General features: G+C 42.3%; 1 protein-coding gene across 1 annotated transcript; it reads right to left on the minus strand.

The window, feature by feature from the left end:
- Positions 1-6237: 6237 nt before the first annotated feature.
- On the minus strand, positions 6238-21610 carry LOC135522343 (serine/threonine-protein kinase Nek8-like). Its single transcript, XM_064948495.1, has 6 exons — positions 21523-21610; positions 9239-9384; positions 8916-9054; positions 8602-8709; positions 7471-8431; positions 6238-7439 (listed from the first exon to the last, which is right to left on the minus strand). Exons 2-6 carry the CDS (start codon positions 9382-9384, stop codon positions 7225-7227), a joined length of 1569 nt encoding a protein of 522 aa, XP_064804567.1. The 5' UTR covers positions 21523-21610; the 3' UTR covers positions 6238-7224.
- Between the last annotated feature and the right edge of the window lie 3899 nt (positions 21611-25509).

The following is a 25509-nucleotide window of genomic DNA, read 5'->3' on the forward strand; positions in this document are numbered from 1 at the left end:
AGGCCATTTTGTACACTATTGTAAATAGTCTGGCTGACACAGCTCTCGGTCAAGAGGATATAACACAATCTATTTGTGGAAAGTGACTTATTCTTAAGAGTAACAACTTCTTGTCATAAATTATACAAAACAAATGCTTTTTACAAGGGCAACAGGGTTAGAGATCCATGATATACAGAGTCAAATGTATGACATGGTGCTAAAGATGCAACTGATTTAAGAGGAATAAGAACTGAGTTTTTTTCACTCCAATTGCCTCTGTACGCTGTCACCTAACCAGATGTGCTCTGTTCAAGCCAGTCCTTAGCTTCTGCCACTTGTCAAGAATTATCCACCACTGCTCACTGATAGGCTACATTCTAATCTGGGGGAGGCAATAGGGCAAGGGGTTGGTTTGAGACTCGCCCTTTGTTCCCACCCCTAGACACCTCTTTTAGATCTGAAAGGATAATATGGATGTGTACACGATATGGTCATGGCTCCAGAAAGGTGGCATTTCCCATCTTATTAGCTATCCATACATAGGGAAAAGGTCTGCTTCTGGTCGGGTCTGTAAGGACTGAATGGGTACACAGTGGATAGGATGCACACACTCACAAGTGGTTTGATCAACATTTAAATAGATGAATTGATTATCGTATGGCATGAATATGTAATGATCCTTCTCCAAGATAATGAATAAGGACCTTTCACCAAAATAAGCAGAATGAAATAAAAACTGAAACTAACAGTAACATCCCTCCCCTTTTCTGTTGGCAATTGTAAAGTCACTGGATAACAAACTGGAACAGCTCATTTCGAGTTTCCTATCAACGGGACCTGAAAATGGTAATATCCTATATTTCTCAGAGTCGTGGCTGAACGAGGACATGGACAATACACATCTCGCTGGTTTTTCATCGTCAAGACCAGAGAGCAGACCCGGGCAAGATGGCAGGAGGCTGGGTAGTGTCTCTGTTAACAACAGCTGGTTCGCAATCTGTAATGTTATGAAAGTCAAGTTTTTGCTCGCCTGAGTTAGAATACCTCATGATAATCTGCAGACCATACTTTTTAAGAAGTGACCCACATGTACAAATTCTACAGTTTGCTATAGAAGACTATAGTACTTACGATAGAATACGATTATAAACTAATATACAGTACAATACTATACTACACACTGTAGTATCTCTCAATCATGTGAGGTACTTACTATAGAATGCTGTAGAAAACTATATCAAACACTGCAGTACTTACTATAAAAGCACTGTATTCAATTTACAGTAATGTCTGCAAAAACACTGCAGTCTGCAAAATCACTACACTTTTTCAACTACAGTATTTCATTTGCATATACACTGCCAATTCCCCTCCCCCATATCGCAATTTGTGCCACCCATATGTGAGAAACCAACATACCAAGTAGAGATGATATATTGTGTTCCCTACAGTTTATATAAAAGAACAGAAGTGCTGAACAATCTGTTTAGACCCCAGTCCTACCTAGCTCTAGATTATAGAAAAGGTGTTTTTACTATTTGTGCTGAAGGTTTCCTGATCGAATCCTACTATGCCAGATCTGACGTTGCCCACAGATCCTCAAAATGTTCTACAACTGAAACATTGAGTGCATCTTGACTGGCTGCATCACGGCTTTGTATGGCAACTGCAAGGCACCCAACTGGAAGGCGCTACAGAGGGCGGTGAGTACGGCCCAGTACATGACTGGGGCTGAGCTCCCTGCCAGCCATACCAGACGGTGTCAGAGGAATGCCCCAAAAATTGTAAGACTCCAGCCACCCAAGTCATAGACTGCTCTCTCTGTTACTGCAAGCTAGTGTAAACCAAGTCTGGAACCAACAGGAACCTGAGCAGCTTCTAACCCCAAGCCCAAATATTGCTAAACAAGTCTGCTTAATAGCTAATCAAATGGCTACCCAGACTACTTGCATTGACCCCTTTTGCACTAACTCTCTTGCATTGATTCTATGCACACACATGCTGGACTCTACCCACACAATCACACATACTTACACTACCACCCCAACACACACAAACACACTAAATACGCCCACACACGCATACTGATGACACACACACACAAATAACAAAAGACCAAGTCCATATTATGGCAAGAACTGCTCAATAAGCAAAGAGAACCAACAGTCCATCATTACTTTAAGACATGAAGGTAAGTCAATACGGCACTATGATGAAACCGGCTCTCATGAGGACCGCATATCTACCTCAATTTCCTCGTACCCCTGCACATCGCCTCGGAACTGGTACGCAATGTATATATCCAAGCTATCATTGCTCATTTTGTATTTATTTCTCGTGTTAATGTCTTTTTTCTATAATAATTTTAATTGTTTTATTGTATTCTGAATTGTTGGGAAGGGCTCGTGAGTAAGACTTTCACTGTTAGTCTACAAATGTTGTTTACGAAGCGTATGACAATTTAACATTTATTTGGTTAGATTTGTATTAGATGAGTGGAATGTATAGAAAACTATGCATTCACATTTGAAAATGCTGAAGCATGCTATAGTGTTTGTGTACTAATTAATTAGACATACGCTATACGCACCAGTGGAGGCTCTTCAGAGGAAGGAGAGGACCATCATCCTCAGTGAATTTCAGAAAATGTTTAATAGTGGATCATTAAAGTTGTTATTTTTAGATAAAAGTTTACTAAATACAGTGCCTTGCGAAAGTATTCGGCCCCCTTGAACTTTGCGACCTTTTGCCACATTTCAGGCTTCAAACATAAAGATATAAAACTGTATTTTTTTGTGAAGAATCAACAACAAGTGGGACACAATCATGAAGTGGAACAACATTTATTGGATATTTCAAACTTTTTTAACAAATCAAAAACTGAAAATTTTGGCGTGCAAAATTATTCAGCCCCTTTACTTTCAGTGCAGCAATTCCAGAAGTTCAGTGAGGATCTCTGAATGATCCAATGTTGACCTAAATGACTAATGATGATAAATACAATCCACCTGTGTGTAATCAAGTCTCCGTATAAATGCACCTGCACTGTGATAGTCTCAGAGAGAGCATCATGAAGAACAAGGAACACACCAGGCAGGTCCGAGATACTGTTGTGAAGAAGTTTAAAGCCGGATTTGGATACAAAAAGATTTCCCAAGCTTTAAACATCCCAAGGAGCACTGTGCAAGCGATAATATTGAAATGGAAGGAGTATCAGACCACTGCAAATCTATAAACTTTCAGCTCATACAAGGAGAAGACTGATCAGAGATGCAGCCAAGAGGCCCATGATCACCGGCAGAGATCTACAGCTGAGGTGGGAGACTCTGTCCATAGGACAACAATCAGTCGTATATTGCACAAATCTGGCCTTTATGGAAGAGTGGCAAGAAGAAAGCCATTTCTTAAAGATATCCATAAAAAGTTTGCCAAACGCCACCTGGGAGACACACCAAACATGTGGAAGAATGTGCTCTGGTCAGATGAAACCAAAATTGAACTTTTTGGCAACAATGCAAAACGTTATGTTTGGCGTAAAAGCAACACAGCCCATCACCCTGACCACACCATCCCCACTGTCAAACATGGTGGTGGCAGCATCATGGTTTGGGCCTGCTTTTCTTCAGCAGGGACAGGGAAGATGGTTAAAATTGATGGGAAGATGGATGGAGCAAATACAGGACCATTCTGGAAGAAAACCTGATGGAGTCTGCAAAAGACCTGAGACTGGGATGGAGATTTTTCTTCCAACAAGACAATGATCCAAAACATAAAGCAAAATCTACAATGGAATGGTTCAAAAATAAACATATCCAGGTGTTAGAATGGCCAAGTCAAAGTCCAGACCTGAATCCAATCGAGAATCTGTGGAAAGAACTGAAAACTGCTGTTCACAAATGCTCTCCATCCAACCTCACTGAGCTCGAGCTGTTTTGCAAGGAGGAATGGGAAAAAAATGTCAGTCTCTCGATGTGCAAAACTGATAGAGACATACCCCAAGCGACTTACAGCTGTAATCACAGCAAAAGTTGGCGCTACAAAGTATTAACTTAAGGGGGCTGAATAATTTTGCACGCCCAATTTTTCAGTTTTTGAATTGTTAAAAAAGTTTGAAATATCCAATAAATGTCGTTCCACTTAATGATTGTGTCCCACTTGTTGTTGATTCTTCACAAAAAAATACAGTTTTATATCTTTATGTTTGAAGCCTGAAATGTGGCAAAAGGTCGCAAAGTTCAAGGGGGCCGAATACTTTCACAAGGCACTGTATATTCACGTCACCAAATAATTGATTAAAACACTGTTTGAGAATGAAGGCCTACAGTAGCCTCAACAGCACTCTCTGGTGTAGCACCATGGTATAGCCGGAGGACAGCTAGTTTCCGTCCTCCTCTGTACATTGACTTCAATACAAAACCTAGGAGGCTCATGGTTTTTAGCCCCTTCCAAAGATGACAACTTCTGGAGGACGTTCTCCAACATATCAAGTTCTCCAAGCTAGCCTAGTGGTTGCAGCATAAAAGGTTGCAAGTTCAAATGTGACAAGGTACAAAATCTGTCGTTCTGCCCCTGAACAGGCAGTTAACCCACTGTTCCTAGGCCATCATTGAAAATAAGAATTTGTTCTTAACTGACTTGCCTAGTAAAATAAAGGTAAAATAAAAAAATAAAAATATCAGAGCTCTTGCAGCATAAATGACATGTCCACCCAATCAAAGGATCAGAGAATAAGTATAGTACTGAATCTATAAGCTACAGCTAGCACTGCAGTGCATACAATGTGGTGAGTAGTTGACACAGAGAGAGAATGACAATAGTTGAACAGTTAACAAAATAATTTTGTCAAAAATGAAGGAAAAGCAAGAGAGAGTAATATATTTTTTCCCACTTTCACTTACTTAGCTAGTGAATAAAGCTAGCTAGTTTAGCCTACTCAAACACCCGTGTCAAACAGAGAGGAATGCTATGTTAGTTAGCTGGCTATGGCTATCCAACACTGGATTGATTTATTGTCACCGGGCCCATCGGTGTAACTACTAAACTGCTTGCTGTACTGCATGATTGTAGTGGGTTTCTAACACGTCAGTTCTAGTAGCTACGTTGACTATGATGTTAGCTAATATGGTGACACAACGATGTAGGCTGTGTATAGTGGTTAGTGATTATGGTATGAAGGTTTAACTTGGAAATATTATTTTGCCTGGTCACAATGAAGTCCACAAGCAAAGGAAAAAGTTGAGAGGAAGAGAGTGCGTAGATGCGAGATAGAATCATACAATGAGCAAAGTGATCATGCCGTTTGTATGTGGCGGATATGAAAGTGAACCGTGTTTGCTGGTGATCAGGGGTGTATTCATTTCGCCGATTCTTAAACAGAAGCAAATGGAACAAAATGTGAATAAAAATACCTGAATTTGTCCATTAGAAACTCTCGTTTGAAACTGTTTGGACTTATGATTACACCCTCGATCACCTAGATGCATGTAAGAGTGTGCAAGGTGGTATTGAATGTGTCACTTTCTGTCACCTTGATTAAACAAAATGTTCTCTCGGCCTGTGTGCACCTATATTGTAAACTATCATTCGTAGTCTAAGTTGTAGCAACCTCATGATGGCTATAGGGAATATTTGATTATCATGTAGTAGCCTAAACCTATTGATATTACATTGAGCTGGGTGAATGGAATATGAATGACAGTCATTCAATATGCTGTAATAGAAATAAAAATAATGTCTTCCCTGATCTAAAACGGCACGACCACCACTGATATGCACCATGTACCCTTTAACAGTTCATGCAGTGACTTATAATCAAATCATGATATTGTGTTATCATGTCTGTATGTGTGCTCTTTAGTTTGCTTCAGTTGATGTATAACTTGACTTTCACTTCACTGTGATGTGGATATACTGTCCAGGGTGCCTGCACCAGAAGATAGAGCTCACCGCAATGCATTGTCAAGGACAATGTGATACTGTATTTCTAATTTAAATGATCCTCCCTCAATGAAGTCTGCACAGTCTAGACTGGCCTTAATACAGTGATTAATACAAAACAATGATTACTCAAACACCTGTGTTGAAGTTCCTTCTGACGGGATGAAGTGGATGAACTGTGAGTGGGATACCCTGTCTGGAGCTGAACACAGCTTTGGTTGACAAAGTCTTGAAAAGAGGCCATTTTGTACACTTTGTTGTTGTGGTGGTGGTTCATTTCCTTACTATCAAATGAGGAGAGACAAACTTATCACACAAGTCAGAGTTATACTTAAACTAAATCTTTAACCACTTATAAATAAGGGAGCAGGTCAATACAACACATACACATAAAGTGAATAGATTAAGTGCTCTATGACAATGATGGTTGGTCGACGAATCACCCTCAGATGATTCGTTGAGAGCCCCGAGATTAAAGTACAAAGGTATTTTATAGCGAAGATACACCCCTTTCAATCTACATGACGAACAACAGATATATAGAATGGGTCACAAGGTTAAGATCTGTATGAAAGAAACCTATAATAAATAGCAGTCAGTATCTGCTGTGTCAACAGTTTTCATTGTATAGAGAGTTTGGCCCTCCGAGTCCAAACTGGAACCATCTCTCCCTGGTACGGTATAGAACAGAAACATTAACTCATGCTCTGGAATGCTCTTTAGGTTTTATCACCCAAAAGACATGGTAAATCTCATGTCAGTGTTATCTACCAGAGGTACATCCTCAGTAGAACACACACACACAATAGTTAAGAATACTCTATTCTGTTGCATAAAACAACCATTTGATGCAATAAAAGTATTATAACATAATCTTGCAATTTTTCCACCATATTGTAAAGAGGATATAACACAGCATATATTTGTGAAAAGATGACTTTAATTCTTAATTGTAAGCTAAATGTAAGATCTCTTGTCTTAGAAGATACAAAAATGGTTTTTACTATGTTCACAGTCAAATGAATAATATCAAGCTAAAGATAAAACTGATTTGCAAAAGGGATGAGATTTCAGAAACATTCACAGATAGTTATTTGACTCCAGTTTCCTCTGCAAACTGGCACCTAACCAGATGTGCAACATTGTAGCAATACTGTAAAGTGATAGTCCTTCAACATCATTCATGAATCCTTACTCAACCTCAGGTTTCCTTCTTAATAGTGCAATACAACTTTTATTGTTGTTGCTCTGGAGAAGCAGAGTCAAATCAACTCCCTACTATTTCACAAACTGTCAATAACCTACTTACGACTTCTTGTTACACTTCACATCCTCAAACTTGACTATCCTCCCTCCTTCAGTCTCCACCTCATTTTGCTCCCAAGTCTCCACTTCCCCATTCCTTTGCTCATAACGGCGGATTCGCACCCCGCCTGTTGTTGGGAGTGGGCATGGGAGACCCTTCAAGGCCTCTTCGTAGAGAAGCTGTTTCATGACATTTTGATTGGGTTGAGCTATGCCTGATGGAACCAGAGTATTACCATGGTCTACCTTTTGGAAGGGGAGTTGGTGAGTTCTTGACCTCAGGCTTTGGCAGGGCTGCACGCTCCCACCTTGACGGGGAAGGTGAACGCTGTACGGGTTGTGGTTGCAGTGTCGCCTTGACCTCAGTCTTTGGCAGGGCTGCACGCTCCCACCTTGACGGGGAAGGTGAACGCTGTACGGGTTGTGGTTGCAGTGTTGTCTTCACCTCAAACTTCAACTCAGTCTTTGGCAAGGCTGCACGCTCCCATCTCGATGGAGAAGGTGCTCGCACAGGAGCTCGCACTAGCGTCTTGACCTCAGGCTTTGGAGAAGATGTACGCTCCCATCTCGATGGAGAAGGTGCTCGCACAGGAGCTCGCACTAGTGTCTTGACCTCAGGCTTTGGAGAAGATGTACGCTCCCATCTCGATGGAGAAGGTGCTCGCACAGGAGCTCGCACTAGCGTCTTGACCTCAGACCTTGGTAAAGCATTGCGCTCAAATCTCGATGGAGATGGTGAACGCTGTACAGGAGCTTGAGGACATGGCAAGGTGTCTTTTACCTGAGTGTGAGGAAAGGGTGTCAGCAGATGTCCTCTTTTCCCCCCCCTGGTGTTGCCGCCATCGCTATCTATCCCTGCCCTTTGTATCTCCGGCATGATTCCGGCCATGGTGGCCCGCACTGTGGGGTCTCTCTGCACCATCCTACAGACAGCGTTACAGTACTGCTGGCCTTGGAGACTGAGGATCTCCTGGATCTTAGTTGGACAGACACTGGGGGTGTACAGCCTGACTCTGGCATAAAGTTCGGTAATGATTTTACCCATAGCCCACACGTCCGAGCGCTGATCTCTCTGGCCCCTCCTCTGCAGGACCTCAGGTGGAGAGTAGGCCTCATTGCCCATATCCATGGCAGAATTTAGGCCATTGCGGAAGAATTTGGCAAGTCCCATATCAATGATCACAGCTCTGTGAGAAACATGCTCTACCTGGAAGAGATCATTTGAGAGGGGTGGAGAAATATAGTTTTATATCTAGTCTATTTATTTACAGTGATAATGTGATAGTGATAAACAACAGATGGACAACTGCTTCTAAAGTCTTGCATCATTAATGACGGACATCAGACCAACAAAAACAACTTTATTGCCTTTCTCACCATGATGTTCTCAGGCTTGAGGTCCTGATGGACGATATCTTTCCTGTGAAGGTGAAGCAGTCCTTCACACATGCCTGTGATGATGGTGGCCTTTATAGATGGAGTCAACTGTGGGGAATAAAGGCTTTGATTATCAACCGATGAGCTAACTTGCACATAGAAATGTTTTAATAAAGTTGGGAAGGCCCCCTGAAAATCCTGTAAGCATAGATACTTGTTAAATCAGATATTTCAGACAAACGTTTTGTTACGTGAACTTTCATCAACACTGTCACATGTGTGTTTGGTGGCAGCAGTGGGATCCATAGACCTACCTGTATTTTAGATTTTAGTGATTTGAAGATGGTTGTCTCCAGTTCCTCTCCAAAGATGAACTCCATGGGGATGATCCACTTTGAGTCCTTGAGTGTTGGATTACCCAGAAGCTTCACTATGTTAGGATGAATCGCTTTACTGGAGTCCCAGGTCACAGAGGGGGTGTGAAAGAAAACGGAGAGACAGGGTTATGAGAGGCATTGGACTACAGCAAAACCATGCACTTCTAATGAAATTTTCATCAGCACCCTCATCAACACCATCTCTGACGTCATCACCTTTTAGCAACATACCATGATAGCACAGTGTCTGTCACACTCACTTGTATACTTGACACTCTCTCTCCAGGTCTCTCCTATTGATTAAGTGTTGTGGCACCTTCTTGATTGCAGCCCAAGTGTCATTGTACTTCTCCTTGTATACCTTCCCAAAGCTGCCAGCAGCAAGAGTTTTGGTGGAGTACGCCATCTAGGGGTTTGGTGGGGATTGGGCAGTGAGGTCAAGATCCAATAGAAATGTTAAACATTGTGACCAAAAACAACAAAAGCATTCACCTCTGCATAACGTTTTATCGTATTACTATTGTTAGGGTAAGTAGCGGCAGCAGGGTGGCCTAGTGGTTAGAGCGTTGGACTAGTAACCGGAAGGTTGCGAGTTCAAACCCCCGAGCTGACAAGGTACAAATCTGTCATTCTGCCCCTGAACAGGCAGTTAACCCACTGTTCCCAGGCCGTCATTGAAAATAAGAATTTGTTCTTAACTGTCTTGCCTGGTTAAATAAAGGTAAAATTAAAAAAACAAAATAAATAAAAGTACACCCTACAGAGTCACTTCTCTCAAAGTTACAAAGGGAGAATTCCAAACAGAAAATGATAATGAAGCGGGAGAGAAGAGTGTGCATGTTGACTACAAATTAAAGCAAACAGTGCTGAAACTGTAAAATAGAGGAATTCTACAGACAGTTTATCATATATTAAGGTGGAAAATCTGTTGAAAATCATACTGATATTCTAATCCATAAAAAACCAACCAACTCTGAGGCATTCCTAAATCCCTGTTAGCGCTATTTATGCCAGCACAGTCAAATGTTGTCAAACTCTACACAGGAACAAAAAAGTAGCATGCTGTGTTATGTGTCGTTAGCATAGTAGCAATACAGTGCCTTTGGAAAGTATTCAGACCCCTTGACTTTTTCCACATTTTGTTACATTACAGCTGTATTCAAAATTGGATTAAACAAATACAAATCCTCAGCAATCTACACACAATACCCCATAATGACAAAGTGAAAACAGGTTTGGAGAAATCTTTGCAAATGTAGAAAAAATAAATACCTTATTTACACAAGTATTCAGACCCTTTGCTATGAGACTTAAAATTGAGCTCAGGTGCATCCTGTTTTCATCGATCATCCTTGAGATGTTTCTTCAACTTGATTGGAGACCACCTGTGGTAAATTCAATTGATTGGACATAATTTGGAAAGGTACACACCTGACTATATAAGTTGGCATTGCACGTCAGAGCAAAAACCAAGCCATGAGGTCAAAGGAATTGTCCGTAGAACTCATAGACAGGTCCCAAAAAGCACAGCGGCATCCATCATTCTTAAATGGAAGACGTTTGGAACCACCAAGACCCGCCGCCCGGCCAAACTGCGCAACTGGGGGAGAAGGTCCTTGGTCTGAGAGGTGACCAAGAACCTGATGGTCACTCTGACAGAGCTCTAGAGTTCCTCTGTAGAGATGGGAGAACCTTCCAGAAGGACAACCATCTCTGCAACAGGCCTTTATGGTAGAGTACCAGACGGATGCCACTCCTCAGAAAAAGGCACTTGATAGCCCGCTTGGAGTTTGCCAAAAGGCAACCTAAAGACTCTCAGACCATGAGAAACAAGATTCTCTGGTCTGATGAAACCATGATTGAACCAGTGAACAGTGAAGCATGATGGTGGTAGCATCATGCTGTGGGGATGATATTCAACGGCAGGGACTGGGCGACTAGTCAGGATCGAGGGAAAGATGAACAGAGCAAAGTAAAGAGAGATCCTTGATGAAAACGTACTCCAGAGCACTCAGGACCTCAGACTGGAGTGAAGGTTCACTTTCCAACAGAACAATGACCCTAAGCACACAGCCAAGACAACGCAAGAATGGTTTCGGTACAACTCTCTGAATGTCCTTGAGTGGTCCAGCCAGAACCCAGACTTGAACCTGATCGAACATCTCTGGAGAGACCTAAAAATAGCTTTGCAGCAACACTCTGCATACAACCTGACAGAGCCTGAGAGGATCTGCAGAGAATAATGGGAGAAACTCCCCAAATACAGGTGTGCCAAGCTTGTAGCGTCATATCCAAGAATACTCGAGGCTGTAATCGCTGCCAAACGTGCTTCAACAAAGTACTTACTAAAGGGTCTGAATACTTACACTACCGTTCAAAATGTTGGCGTCACTCAGAAATGTCCTTGTTTTTGAAAGAAAACTGAATTTTTTGTCCATTAAAATAACATTAAGTTGACCAGAAATACAGTGTAGACATTGTTAATGTTGGAAAGGACAATTGTAGCTGGAAACAGCTGATTTTCTATTTTCTATATCTACATAGGTGTGCAGAGGCCCATTATCAGCATCCATCACTCCTGTGTTCCAATGGCACCTTGTGTTAGCTAATCCAAGTTTAGCATTTGAAAACTAATTGTCATTGATTAAAGCATAGCTGAAAACTGTTGTCCTGATTAAAACTGGCCTTCTTTAGACTAGTTGAGTATCTGGAGCATTAGCATTTGTGGGGTCGATTACAGGCTCAAAATGTCCAGAAACAAATACCTTTCTTCAGAAACTCGTCAGTCTATTCTTGTTCTGAAAAATGAAGGCTATTCCATGCGAGAAATTGCCAAGAAACTGAAGATCTCATACAATGATGTGTACTACTCCCTTCACAGAACAGCGCAAACTGGCACTAACCAGAATAGAAAGAGGAGTGGGAGGCCCTGGTACACAACTGAGCAAGAGGACAAGTACATTAGAGTATCTAGTTTGAGAAACAGATGATTCACAAGTCCCCAACTGGCAGCTTCATTAAATAGTACACACAAAACACCAGTCTCAACGTCAACAGTGAAGAGGCGACTCCGGGATGCTGACCTTCTAGGCAGAGTACCTCTGTCCGGTGTCTGTGTTCTTTTGCACAGTCTTAATCTTTTATTTTTATTGGTCAGTCTGAGATATGGCTTTTTCTTTGCAACTCTGCCTATTAGACACAGATACACAGCAAGAAAAAGCAAGAGTAGGAATTAAAAATGTAAAAGTCCGAGATAATGTATAGGAGCAAAGCTGTCTTAGTGACAGACGAGGTAGATTCATTTGATATACAAAAGCATGTGGACACCCATTAAAATGAGTGGATTTGGCTATTTCAGCCACACCCGTTGCTGACAGGTGTATCAAATCGAGCAGACAGCCACGCAATCTCATAGATAAACATTGACAGTAGAATGGCCTTACAGAAGAGCTCCGTGACTTCCAATGTGGCACCGTCATAGTCAGTTCGTCAAATTGCTGCCATGCTGGAGGTGTACCGGTCAAATTTAAGTGCTGATATTGTGAAGTGGAAATGGAGGAAAAACAACTCAGCTGCAAAGTGGTCGGTCATACAAGCTCACAGAACGGGACAGGCAGGTGCTGAAGTGCGTAGCATGTAAAAAAAAAAGTCTGTCCTTGGTTGCAACATTCACTACAGAGTTCCAAATTTAGTCTCGAAGCAACGTCAGCACAACTATTTGTAGGGAGCTTCATGAATTGGGTTTTCATGGCCAAGCAGCCACACACGTCTAAGATCATCATGTGCAATGCCAAGCACCGGACGAAGTGGTGTAAAGCTCCTGCCATTGGACTCCGGAGCAGTGGAAACTCGTTCTCTGGAGTGCTGATTCACGCTTCACTATCTGGCAGTCTGACGGACGAATCTGGGTATGCTAGATGCCAGGAGAACGCTACCTGCCGAACGCATAGTGCCAAATGTATTTTTGATCAAATCAAATGGTATTTGTCACGTGCTGAATACAACAGTAGACCTTACAGTGAAATGCTTACTTACGAGCCACCAACCGACATTGCAGCTTCAAAAAATATGGATAAGAATAAGATAATAAAAGTAACAAGTAATTACTTAGCAGGGTAAATGTAATACTTGTAAAAAATAACAATATATACAGGGGGGTGCCGGTACAGAGTCGATGTGCCTGGACAGCAGTTAGTTGAGGTAGTATGTACATGTAGGTAAGTTAATTAAAGTGACTATGCATAGATGACAACAGAGAGTGGAAGTGGTGTGGAGAGGGGAGGTGTCACGCCCTGACCTTAGTTATCTTTGTTCTCTTTACACATGGAGTAAAGGCGAGGAGTAAACCAGAGCCAGTCTGGGAGAAGAAGGAGGATTCAGAGGACAGAGAAATGGGGGAGTTGTTGAGTTGGTGGAGGACGCACGGATTTGGAATAAAAGAACATGTTGGCAGTTTGGTGCCACCTGAGTCAGCTCCCCGTACTTGTCCTGAAACGTGTGTTAAAGTTCTGGAACAATTGATGCCGGCTCTACACACCAGGTCTCCAGTGGACCTTCAAGACCCAGTGCGTCCTGTGCCAACTCCTCGCACTTTCCCTGAAGTGCGTGTTCCCAGTCCAGTACGTCCTGTGCCTGCTCCTCGCGCTCGCCCTGAGGTGCGTGTCACCAGCCCGGTACCACCAGTTCCGGCACCACGCACCAGGCCTACAGTGCGCCTCGGCAGTCCAGAGCATCCGGCGACAGTACCCAGTCCAGAACCTCCAACGATGGGTCACAGTCCGGAACCTCCAACGACGGGCAAAAGTCCGGCGCCTCCAACAACTGTCACCAGCCCGGGGTCTCCAGCAACGGTCCCCAGCCCGGGGTTTCCAGCGAAGGTCCCCAGTCTGGGGCCTCCGGCGATGATCCCCAGTTCGGGGCCTCCGGCGATGATCCACGCAGTGATGATACCCAGCCCGGGGTCTCCAGTGACGGTCCCCAGCCCGGGGTCTCCAGCGATGATCCCCAGTCTGGGGCCTCCGGCGATGATCCGCATCCCAGAGACTCAGGCGATGATCCACGGGTCAGTGCTACAAAGGCGGAGGGATCAGTATAAAGAAGGGGGGGCGGCATCCAGAACCAGAGCCGCCACCGAGGTTAGATGCGCACCCAGACCCTCCCATATAGGTTTAGGTTTGCGGCCGGGAGTCCGCACCTTTGGGGGGAGGGGGGGGGTGGTACTGTCACGCCCTGACCATAGTTATCTTTAGTTTCTTTATTATTTTGGTTAGGTCAGGGTGTGACGAGGATGGTTTGTTTAGTTTTTGTATTGTCTAGGGTTTTTGTATGTCTAGGGGTTTGTATGTCTATGGTTGCCTAGATTGGTTCTCAATCAGGGGCAGCTGTTTCTCGTTGTCTCTGATTGGGGACCATATTTAGGTAGCCATATTCCTTGGGTATTTTGTGGCTTCTTGTTTAGTTGCCTGTCTGCACTATGCATATTAGCTTCACGGTTCGTTTTGTTGTTTTGATAGTTTGTTCAGTGTTCTTTCGTTAATTAAAGAAGAATGTCAGCTTGCTGCGCCTTGGTCTCCTCATTATAACGACCGTGACAGGAGGGAAATGTGAATAGTCTGGGTAGCCATTTGACTAGATGTTCAGGAGTTTTATGGCTTGGGTGTAGACACTGCTAAGAAGCCTCTTGGACCTAGACTTGGCACTCCGGTACTGCTTGCCGTGTGGTAGCAGAGAGAACAGTCTATGACTAGGGTGGCTGGAGTATTTGACAATTTTAAGGGCCTTCCTCTGACACCGCCTGGTACATGTATAGAGGTCCTGGATGGCAGGAAGCTTGGCCCCAGTGATGTACTGGGCCATTCGCACTACCCTCTGTAGTGCCTTGCGGTCGGAGGCCGAACAGTTGCCATACCAGGCAGTGATGCAACCAGTCAGGATGCTCTCGATGGTGCAGCTGTAGAATCTTTTGAGGATATGAGGATCCATGCCAAATCTTTTCCGTCTCCTGAAGGGGAATAGGTTTTGTCGTGCATGCTTCACTACTGTCATGGTGTGCATGGTCCATGTTAGTTTGATGGTGATGTGGACAGGTGGTGCTCTCATGCATGTTTCAGTGTTATTCGCCTCGAAGCGAGCATAGAGTTAGTTTAGCTCGTCCGGAGGCTCGTGTCACTGGGCAGCTCTCGGCTTTGCTTCCCTTTGTCGTCTGTAATGGTTTGCAGGCCCAGTCACGTCCGACTAGCGTCAGAACTGCTGTAGTACGGCTCGATCTTAGTCCTGTCTTGACGCTTTGCCTGTTTTGATGGTTTGTCGGATGGCATAGCGGGATTTATTATAAGCTTCCGTGTTAGAGTCCCGCTCCTTGAAAGCGGCAGCTCTAGCCTTTAGCTCAGTGTGGATGTTGCCTGTAATCCATGGTTTCTGGTTGGGGTATGTATATACGTTCAGTCACAGTGGGGACTACGTCCTCGATGCACTTATTGATGAAGCCAATGACAGATGTGGTGTAGTCCTCAATGCCATTGGAGGAATCCCGGAACATATTCCAGTCTGTGCGAGCAAAACAGTCATGTAGCTTAGCAACTGCTTCATCTGACCACATTTTTATTGATCTAGTCACTGGTGTTTCCTGCTTTAATTTTTGCTTGTAAGCAGGAATCAGGAGGATAGAATTATGGTCAGATTGGGGGGTGAGGGAGAGCTTTGTAAGCATCTGTGTGTGGAGTAAAGGTGGTCTAGAGTTATTTTTGTTTAAGTTGCACGTTTAACATGTTGATAGAAATGAGGTTAAACTGATTTAAGTGTCCCTGCATTAAAGTCCCCGGCCACTAGGGGCGCCGCCTCTGGGTGAGCGTTTTCTTGTTTGCTTATGGCAGAATACAGCTCATTCAATGTTATCAGCTACAAAGAATATCGATGAAAACTCTCTCGGTAGGTAATGTGGTCTGCATTTTATCATGATGGAGGAGGAATAATTCCCAGGGGCAGTTTTTCATGGTTCGGGCTAGGCCTTTTAGTTCCAGTGAAGGGTAATCTTAACACTACAGCATACAATGACATTCTAGATGATTTTTGGGGAAGGCCCTTTCCTATTTCAGCATGACAATGCCCCCATGTACAAAACACGGTCCATACAGAAATGGTTTGTCGAGATCGGTGTGGAAGAACTTCACTGGCCTACACAGATCCCTCAACCCCATTGAACACTTTTGGGATGAATTGGAACGCTGAATGTGAGCCAGGCCTCATCGCCCAACCTCAGTGCCCGACCTCACTAATGCTCTTGTGGCTGAATGGCAGCAAGTCCACGCAGCAATGTTTCAACATCTAGTGGAAAGCCTTCCCAGAAGAGTGGAGGTTGTTATAGCAGCAATGGGGGTACTAACTCCATGTTAATGCCCATGATTTTGGAATGAGATGTTCTTCGAGCAGGTGTCCACATACTTTTGATCATGTTGTGTACCTTTGTGACCGTTTGTGGCCTGCCATCAAATATAATGTGGCCCCTACTTCTGTTCTCAACACTACAATGCTTTTAAAAGATTTCATGTTGGGAATGACAACATATTACAATAATGAATTCAGAGCTTATGCTACAGTATTCAAACAAAGAGGTAATTGTTCAACTATGAACATGCAGAATATAAAAATGCCATGTATTTCCCGCAATGTACAGTTTTCCTAACATTGGCTTTTACAGAAATGGCCACATTTGGCAAATTACATTGACACCTCTAAAATAGAGCAATAACTTGTTCAACCCTCTTTACATGACATACATTTCATTCAGTGGAGGCTGCTGAGGGGAAGATGGCTCATAATAATGACATGTGTTTGATGTACTTGATATCCTTCCCCCATTCCACTCCAGCCATTACCACAAACCTGTCCTCCCCAATTAAGATGCCACTAACCTGAGTTCATTGGATACTGATACAACACACAAAATCTCCTTTGTTCTATTTTACAAAAGCAAAGTTGATTAACTTCATGCTTGTTATACATGGGAAGTAAATATCCTAAACCTAACCAGCTAGACAGTGTTATCCGCATGCTAAAACTGGGGAGAGAGGGAGGAGATAATTCACTTTCTGTTTCGTCTGCTGTTGGCTTGATAGCGTTCACGCAAATGTTTTTCCACATGTTATTGCTGAAATAAGATTGTAATTGTGTAAATATGTGGTGAATATTTTGGAGGAAAAAAAAACTGCCGTTTTCCATAACTAAGTGAAATGAAGTGCCACATGGTGTGTATCAGGTTACCATGTACAGTAGGCTTCAGGAAATATGTTCCTCTACTGTGTGAGTCATACCAATTACAATTTTTATATGCGGGTTGCATAACCTGTAAACTAATAAATCATTTTTCAAGTAGGAACCCATTTATTTTAGTTAAGTTAATATACAGCACCAACTACATTAATGTCAGATAAGGTCCATTATCTGCTACCTGGAATTTAAGATCAAATCCTATTAAATGATCCTTATCTCTGTCAGTTTAGTTCGGGTATGGCTGCTGTCTTGCTGTGTCAGGTGTAAACATAAAATTACACAGCTGGGTGTTTTTTTTTACCTCTCCTCAGTGCGACCACTAAAGTAATCATGCCCCTTTCTCGGGAAATGACAGAGAATGTGGTCAGTCTGTCATACACAGAGAAAGTGTGCGAGGCATATACTATTGTCGCAGTGGCGATTTTAGCATGTAAATCTTGGTGGGGCAAACTCCCTAAAATTATTTTAGATGGATGCCAGCAAAGCCACTACACAACTAAACAATACATTAATTGGACTATAACGGTGACAAACGGTGCCCACAAACTGTTAGGGCCTACATAAAGTTGTCCCAACAACAGTCCCAACACCTTACCACCGCTACACATGGCTATCAGCGGAGCCTTGACTGGCAGAGAAACAGTTAATTCAACCTCATTCACTGCCTTTTAAAAAACATACCTGATATGGATGACTTGCTTAAACAAATATGGTTTCTATTGGCAATTGAGATGTACACGCTATGGCATAAGGGGATGAAGAGTGGATAAGAGGCAGTCTGTAATTTCGATTAAGACATTAATGAGCGAGCCTGGCCGGACGTTGTCAATATAACTATTTGTTCAGCTTTTGAAATGTACAGCACCAGATTTCAGAACATGAACCATTCTTACAGTATTCTCCCTGTACACCAAGTCAGAACCGTAGGATAAATAAAGGGGGCATATAAGCAGACAATGAAAGCTCTTACAATGTTCAATGATAACAGGTTAAAGGCTACATGTGCACCACCAAGTCAGAACATGAGGCTAAATTATGAGGGGAACAGGGACCAAATTATTAGGGTGAGGCACATGTGCTACTAACAGCTTACTACACAACATACACTTAGTATTACTTTCTTAGCTACAGTATACACATCTCCTTGGCATATAACATAATTTATGTAGCAGATTACAAGACATTTTTGAATTTCTTGTGCTAACTTGTGCTAACTTGAAGTGGAAGGTGGCACGGCGGTTATATATGGCATCCTGTTCCTTGGTTCTGTGGAGAAAAGCTGAGGACAAGGGAGACGGAACATCTAACGCTCAACATAACGTCTAAGATTTGTCCTTCTCAAATAAACCTATTTTTCTCCCCCTGATTTGCTTTGGAGTTTGTGTTATTGAAGAATAACATCAACTGCTAACAACCTTGTCCCTTCTTGGATGGCCACTTCTAATATAACTCTATGGCAGCACCCAAGCACCTTGAATTTTGAGCTCTCCCCGTAGATTTTGCGGTAACGTAGTGTACCCATGAGTGACAGAACACTGAGCCAATCACGACGCAACTAGAGAACATTACCAACCCGTACTCGCCTTATTTTCCGCTAGCTGCCCCACCACCACTGAAAGCACTGACCTAAGCTGAAACACCTGCATTTTGGAGCTGCCTTACTCAAGAAAGCAAAAAAGAGACCATGTTTGTATGTGGCTTTATTAACTCAGTGATTTTTTTTTACATTGTTTGCAAACTGATATGTGACATGTATTAATGCCAAAATAACATGCAAAACAGGTCATTTTGCTAAACAGGTGGGGCTCCAAACAGATGGTGCTCTGCGGTAAGTACACCCTACAGAGTCAATTATCACAAAGTTACAAAGACAAAGAGAGAATTCCAAACAAAATATGATAATGAAGTGGGTGAGAAGGGTGTGTCTGTTGACTACAATCTAAAGCAAACAGTGTTGCAACTGTAGATCAGAAGAATTACACATACAGTTTCTCACATAGTAAGGTGGACGTTCTGTTGAAAATCTAACCTAGGTATTCTAAACCATTCAAAACCAACCAACTCTAATTGAGGAATTCCATGATCCCTAATAGTACAGTACCCTATTTATGCCAGCACAGTCAAATGTTGTCAAACTACAAAGTCACATGCTGTGTTGTGAGTCAACCATTTGTCATTCATTGGCATAGTGTCACGTTCATTATAATGATTGGACCAAGGCGCAGCATGCTTAGAGTTCCACATATTTTAATAAACGGAAACTCAAACAAAAACAATAAAGCACAAACAAAACGTGAAGCTACTGGTGTGCACACAGGCAACTAACTGTAGACAAGATCCCACAAACACGATGAGGAGAATGGCTACCTAAATTTGATCCCCAATCAGAGACGATAAACAGCTGTCTCTGATTGGGAACCATACCAGGCCAACATAAAACGCCCCAACCAACAGAAAATAAACAGCTCTCTATGGTCAGGGCGTGACACATAGTATCAATATAGATTAGACACAGAGACACAGAAAGATACAGAGCAATAGTCACAGTAAGAAAAAGCAAGAGTAGGAATTAGAAATGTAAAAGTCAGAGATGATGAATAGGAGCAAAGCTGTCTGAGGGAGAGACATTAGTATATCAAGAGAGGTAGATACCTTTCAGTGACCATTCGTGGCCTGCCATCAGATATAATTTGTCCCCTAATTCCCAATACTAAAATTATATGAAAATATTTGATGTTGGGAATGACAACACATTCGAATAATAAATTCAGAGCTCATACTATTCCAACAAAGAGGAAATTGCTCAACTTTGAGCATGTAAATACGCAGAATTTGAAAATGTCCTTTTTTCCCCAAGCAATGTGCAGGTCTCTTGACATTGGCTTCACAGAAATGGTCACATTTGGAAAATTACGTTGACACCTCTAGAATAGAGCAATAACATTTGCAATCCTCTATACATGACATACATTTAATTGGATACTGATACAACACAATAGAAAAGTTGATTATTTTCATGTGTTATAAGTGGGAAGTTAATCAAATACAGTTAGTATAATCTTAAAGGCAGTGTACCACCTATTTCTCAATGCCAGAAATGCATATATGAGTCACTTAAAGCACCCCCCAAAAACAATCCCAAATTACAAACTCTAAAATCAATTGTTCAAATATTGTAATGCTGTTCTAAAAGTTGTTTCTGTTATCCAAATCTGCTCTAACTTTGAAACAATCCTACAATGCCCTGTGGTCAGCGTCACACAGTCAATGAAAACTTATACAAAGTGGGATTCAAAATGAGGCAGGTGAATTGGGCGTCTATAGCATTATTGAGAAGCTACGGCATTTAACTCAGGTCTTCCATCTAAATATGGGAAAAAGTTGTTCTCAAGGTGTTTGTGGTTGCGGTTATTTGGTCGTTATGTGGCATGCTGAGTGCGGGCTAAATTGAAATACGATGCTTCGTCCATGGATCAGATCGCGGATTGGGTGGCATTTTGGAGAAGCCCCGGGGCCATGCTTTCTTTGGAGGGGTCGATTGTGGATTTTGGTCCATAGAAAAGTTTATTTTTTGATCTTAGGATCAATATAGGCACAGTTGCTTATTATTGAAGAGGCAGCAGATAACGTTAAATTGCTATAGCTAGCTATCCACTTCCTCTATTTCTGAATGAATTTGCGGCTATTTCTTTCTAACTGCCAAAATAAGTAGGCTAGATTTTGTTTGTGTACTGCCAATATGTCGATAACATAGATAAGTTTGTCACTGGTATGGGCAAGTAAATATCTTAACCCTAGACAATGATAGCCGCAAGCTAAAACTTGGGAGAGATGGAGGAGAGAATTCACTTTCTGTTTTATCTGCTGCTGGCTTGCTAATGTTGACTCAAATATGGTATCCCACATGTTATTGATTAAATTAGATTTTTATTATATAAAGATTGTAATTGTATTATTTTGTGAATATTTTAGGAAAATCCTCACAGCCGTTTTCCATATGTGCCAATTGGTATGTACCAGGTTACCATGTACAGTAGGCTACAGGCAATATGTTCCTCCTATGTGTGAGTCATAGAAATTACAATCTTGCGTTTGGGGCTTTCCAGCAGTCTGTGGTTTCTATATGCTTGGTGTATAAATTGTACAATTGTAAGCTAACAAAGAATATTTCTAGTTTAAACCCATGTAGCTATATTAGTTAAATTAATATACAGCACCAGATGTCCATTATCTGCGACCTTGACTTTAAGATCAAATTCTATTAAAATATCCTTACCTCAACCTCTGTCAGTTTAGTTCAGGAACGGCTGCTGTCTTGGTGCATCAGGTTTAAACATAAGAGAATAGAGCTGTCTGTGTTTTTTACATCTCCTCTGCCCCACCCCTAAAGTAGTCATGCCCATTTCTTTGGAAATTACGGAGAATGTGGTCTGTCATTCATAGAGAAAATGTGCCAGGCGCATGTTTGTATAGGATGCATGGGGAGTGAGTACATCTGTTTTGTACCGACAAAACTGTGGTTATATGTAGAAGCCAGACAACAAAGTTCAAATTAAGCCTCTATAATCGATAAATTGAGTGGGGCAGCGGTCTAAGGCACTGCATCTCAATGCTGGTTTGAATCCAGGCTGTATAACAACCGGCTGTGATTGGGAGTCCCATAGAGCGGAGCACAATTGGCCTGGGTTTGGCCGGTGTAGGCCGTCACTGTAAATCAGAATTTGTTCTTAACTGGCATGCCTAGTTAAATAAAGGTTCAATTAAAAAATATATTATAATAATTCTCCCAGAGCAAAAGACAAGGAGCAAATTGGAGATGCAAATGAGAGTAATAAACAGTTAAAGGATATCCAGGAAAACATAGCTAAAATGCTCTCAATGCTCACCAAAACAAACTAACTGCTACAATCTGTTGTCAAGCTTTGGAACTATCCAAGTCAACATGGGGGAAAGGAGATCAAAATCCAAGGCCAGTCCATTTGATTCGTCCAGGATCTATCTGCTAGGCTGAGAAAAAAAACACAAGCGATACATTCTGCTTCAACAGTCAAGGAGGAAAAGGAGGAAGAGGGAATCAAATCTCAACCTCCGCTTCCCGGCAGTACTGTAGGTATGGAAGGGAACGCAAAGGATGGAATTCACAAGTGCAGATGAAGCCCTAATCAAGCTACAAGAAACCTTCCCAGTTGGAAGTGTGTGTGTGTGTGTGTGTGTGTGTGTGTGTGTGTGTGTGTGTGTGTGTGTGTGTGTGTGTGTGTGTGTGTGTGTGTGTGTGTGTGTGTGTGTGTGTGTGTGTGTGTGTGTGTGTGTGTGTGTGTGTGTGTGTGTGCGTGTGTGTGTGTGTGTGTGTGTGTGTATATGAATGGACGGATGAGGGAAGAGTGTGGGATGGTGAATATGAATATGTGTTGTTGGAGGATGGGAGAGAATGGGTGTGTGGATGCATTAGGTATAAATTGGGCAGGAATTAATGCGAAAGCATGGGAAGTTGAGAAAAGCTTGGCTTGGGTGGGGTAAAGGGGAGAGAAAACAGGGAGGGGAGGTGGAGAGGGATGGGTTTGGCTTGGTAGCGGGAGAAGGAAGGATTTAATTATACTACAGTGTAATTGTATACATTTTTGTGACTTGCAAAATGAAAAAGAGTTCTGAACAGTTTAGGAGAGGATGTCGAGTCATTATTATTCCTTGTTTGGCATGATATCTAAGATTCAATGGTGGTTATTGGTGAGAGTGGAGAGGGGCTCTATCAAGGGGATTGTGATGGGGTGACTGGGAGGGCATCAGACACTTCTCTGAGGCGTGTGTGTGGGGCCTCCACTCTTCTCACTTCAGTCTCTTGGTGGACCCACTCTCCCCAAGTAGACCCTCACCTGCCACTATATTTTAATTAAACTAACAAGGTAATGCAAACTGACCACAAAACTTAAGTGGCAGTTTTTCTCCAATGTACAGTGCATTCGGAAAGTATTCAGACCCCTTGACTTTTCCCAAAATATGTTAAATTACTGCCTTATTCTAAAATTGATTAAATAGTTTCCCCCCCATCAATCTTCACACAATACCCCATAATTACCAAGCAAAAACAGGTTTTTAGACTTTCTTGCACATTTTTGCAGCCTCCAAGCTTCCTTGTATGACTCTACAAGCTTGGCACACCTGTATTTGGAAAGTTTTTCCAATTCTGCAGATCTTCTCGTGCTCTGTCAGGTTGGAGGGGGAGCATTGCTGCACAGGTATTTTCGATCTGGTTCAAGTCCTGGCTTTGGCTGGGCCACTCAAGTACATTCAGAGACTTGTCACGAAGCCACTCCTGCGTTGTCTTGGCTGTGTGCTTAGGGTCGTTGTTCCGTTGGAAGGTAAACCTTCGATCCAGTCTGAGGTCCTGAGAGCTTTAGAGCAGGTTTTCATCAAGGATCTCTCTGTATTTTGCTCTGTTCATCTTTGCTTGATCCTGACTAGTCTCCCAATCTCTGCTGCTGAAAAACATCCCCACAGCATGATGCTGCCACCACCATGCTTCGACGTAGGGATGGTGTCAGGTTTCCTCCAGACATGACGCTTGGCAATCAGGCCAAAAAGTTCAATCTTGGTTTCATCAGACCAGATAATCTTGTTTCTCATGGTCGAGAGTCTTTAGGTGCCTTTTGGCAAACTCCAAGCGGGTTGTCATGTGACTATTACTGAAAAGTGGCTTCCGTCTGACCACTCTACCATAAAGAGCAGTGGTTCCCAAACTTTTTTCAGTCCCGTACCCCTTCAAATATTCAACCTCCAGCTGCGTACCCCCTCTAGCACCAGAGTCAGCGCACTCTCAAATGTTTTTGCCATCATTGTAAGCCTGCCACACACACAAAATACAATACATTTATTAAACATAAGAATGAGTGTGAGTTTATGTCACAACCTGGCTCATGGGAAATGACAAAGAGCTCTTATAGGACCAGAGAGCTCTTATAGGACCAGAGCACAAATAATAATATAATAATAATCAATCATTTTGCTCTTATTTTAGCCATCTAACATATAAAACTTTATTTGTTCATTGAAAATTGTGATGAACTCACCACAGGTTAATGAGAAGGGTGTGCTTGAAAGGATGCACATACTGTAACTCTGCAATCTTGGTTTGTATTGGAGAGAGCCTCAGTCTTAAATCATTTCCCACACTCATTCTGTGCCTGTATTTAGTTTTCATCCTAGTGAGGGCGGAGAATCCACTCTCACATAGGTACGTGATTGCAAAGGGCATCAGTGTCTTAACAGCGTGTTTTACCAAGGCAGGATACGCTGAGCGTAACCCAATCCAGAAAACCAATTTAAAATTTTCACAGAACCGCTTGTTGCAATTTCGATGAGGCTCGACGGATGTGGCCGGGCTTGCAAACTATCACAGAATACAAAGGGGAAACCCACGAGCTGCCCAGCGACGCAAGCCTACCAGAGGAGCGAAATGCCTTCTATGCTTGCTTCGAGGCAAGCAACACTGAACCATGCATGAGAGTACTAGCTGTTCTGTGTAATCTTGCTCCCCGTAGTCTATAAGAGTAAGACCATTAACCTTTCTAGCGCAGGCGTTCCGCTAGCAGAACCCCTCGACAACATTCCGCTGAACGAGCGAAATTCAAAAATATTTTTTAGAAAATGTAACTTTCACACATTAACAAGTCCAATACAGCAAATGAAAGCTGAACGAGCGAAATTCAAAAATATTTTTTAGAAAATGTAACTTTCACACATTAACAAGTCCAATACAGCAAATGAAAGATAAACTTCTTGTTAATCTACCCATCGTGTCCGATTTCAAAAATGCTTTACAGCGAAAGCACAACATATGATTATGTTTGATCACCGCCAAGTCAAAAAACACACAGCCATTTTTCCAGCCAAAGATAGGAGTCACAAAAAGCAGAAATATAGATAAAATTAATCACTAACCTTTGATGATCTTCATCAGATGACACTCATAGGACATCATGTTACACAATACATGTATGTTTTGTTCAATAATGTGCATATTTATATCCAAAAATCTCAGTTTACATTGGCAAGTTATGTACAGTAATGTTTTGATTCCTTTGACAGCCGATCCTTAATGCAACCGCTGTGTCAGATTTCAAAAAACTTTACGGAAAAATCATAATCTGAGAACAGCGCTCAGAGCCCAATCGAGCCAGAGAAATATCTGTCATTTTGGAGTCAACAGAAGTTAGAAATAACACTATAAATATTCACTTACATTTGATGATCTTCATCAGAAGGCACT

The sequence above is a fragment of the Oncorhynchus masou genome, chromosome 30 (assembly GCF_036934945.1).
Source record: "Oncorhynchus masou masou isolate Uvic2021 chromosome 30, UVic_Omas_1.1, whole genome shotgun sequence".
Lineage (NCBI taxonomy): Eukaryota > Metazoa > Chordata > Actinopteri > Salmoniformes > Salmonidae > Oncorhynchus > Oncorhynchus masou.

Bases quoted from the DNA above. Each gene is read 5' to 3' on its own strand.
- LOC135522343 (XM_064948495.1), bottom strand. From the start codon at position 9,384: ATGGCGTACTCCACCAAAACTCTTGCTGCTGGCAGCTTTGGGAAGGTA. The intron at 9,055-9,238 runs GTGAGTGTGACA...CTGGGACTCCAG, and splicing joins AGAGAGTGTCAAGTATACAA to TAAAGCGATTCATCCTAACA. The intron at 8,710-8,915 runs GTAGGTCTATGG...TATTCCCCACAG, and splicing joins CACTAAAATCTAAAATACAG to TTGACTCCATCTATAAAGGC.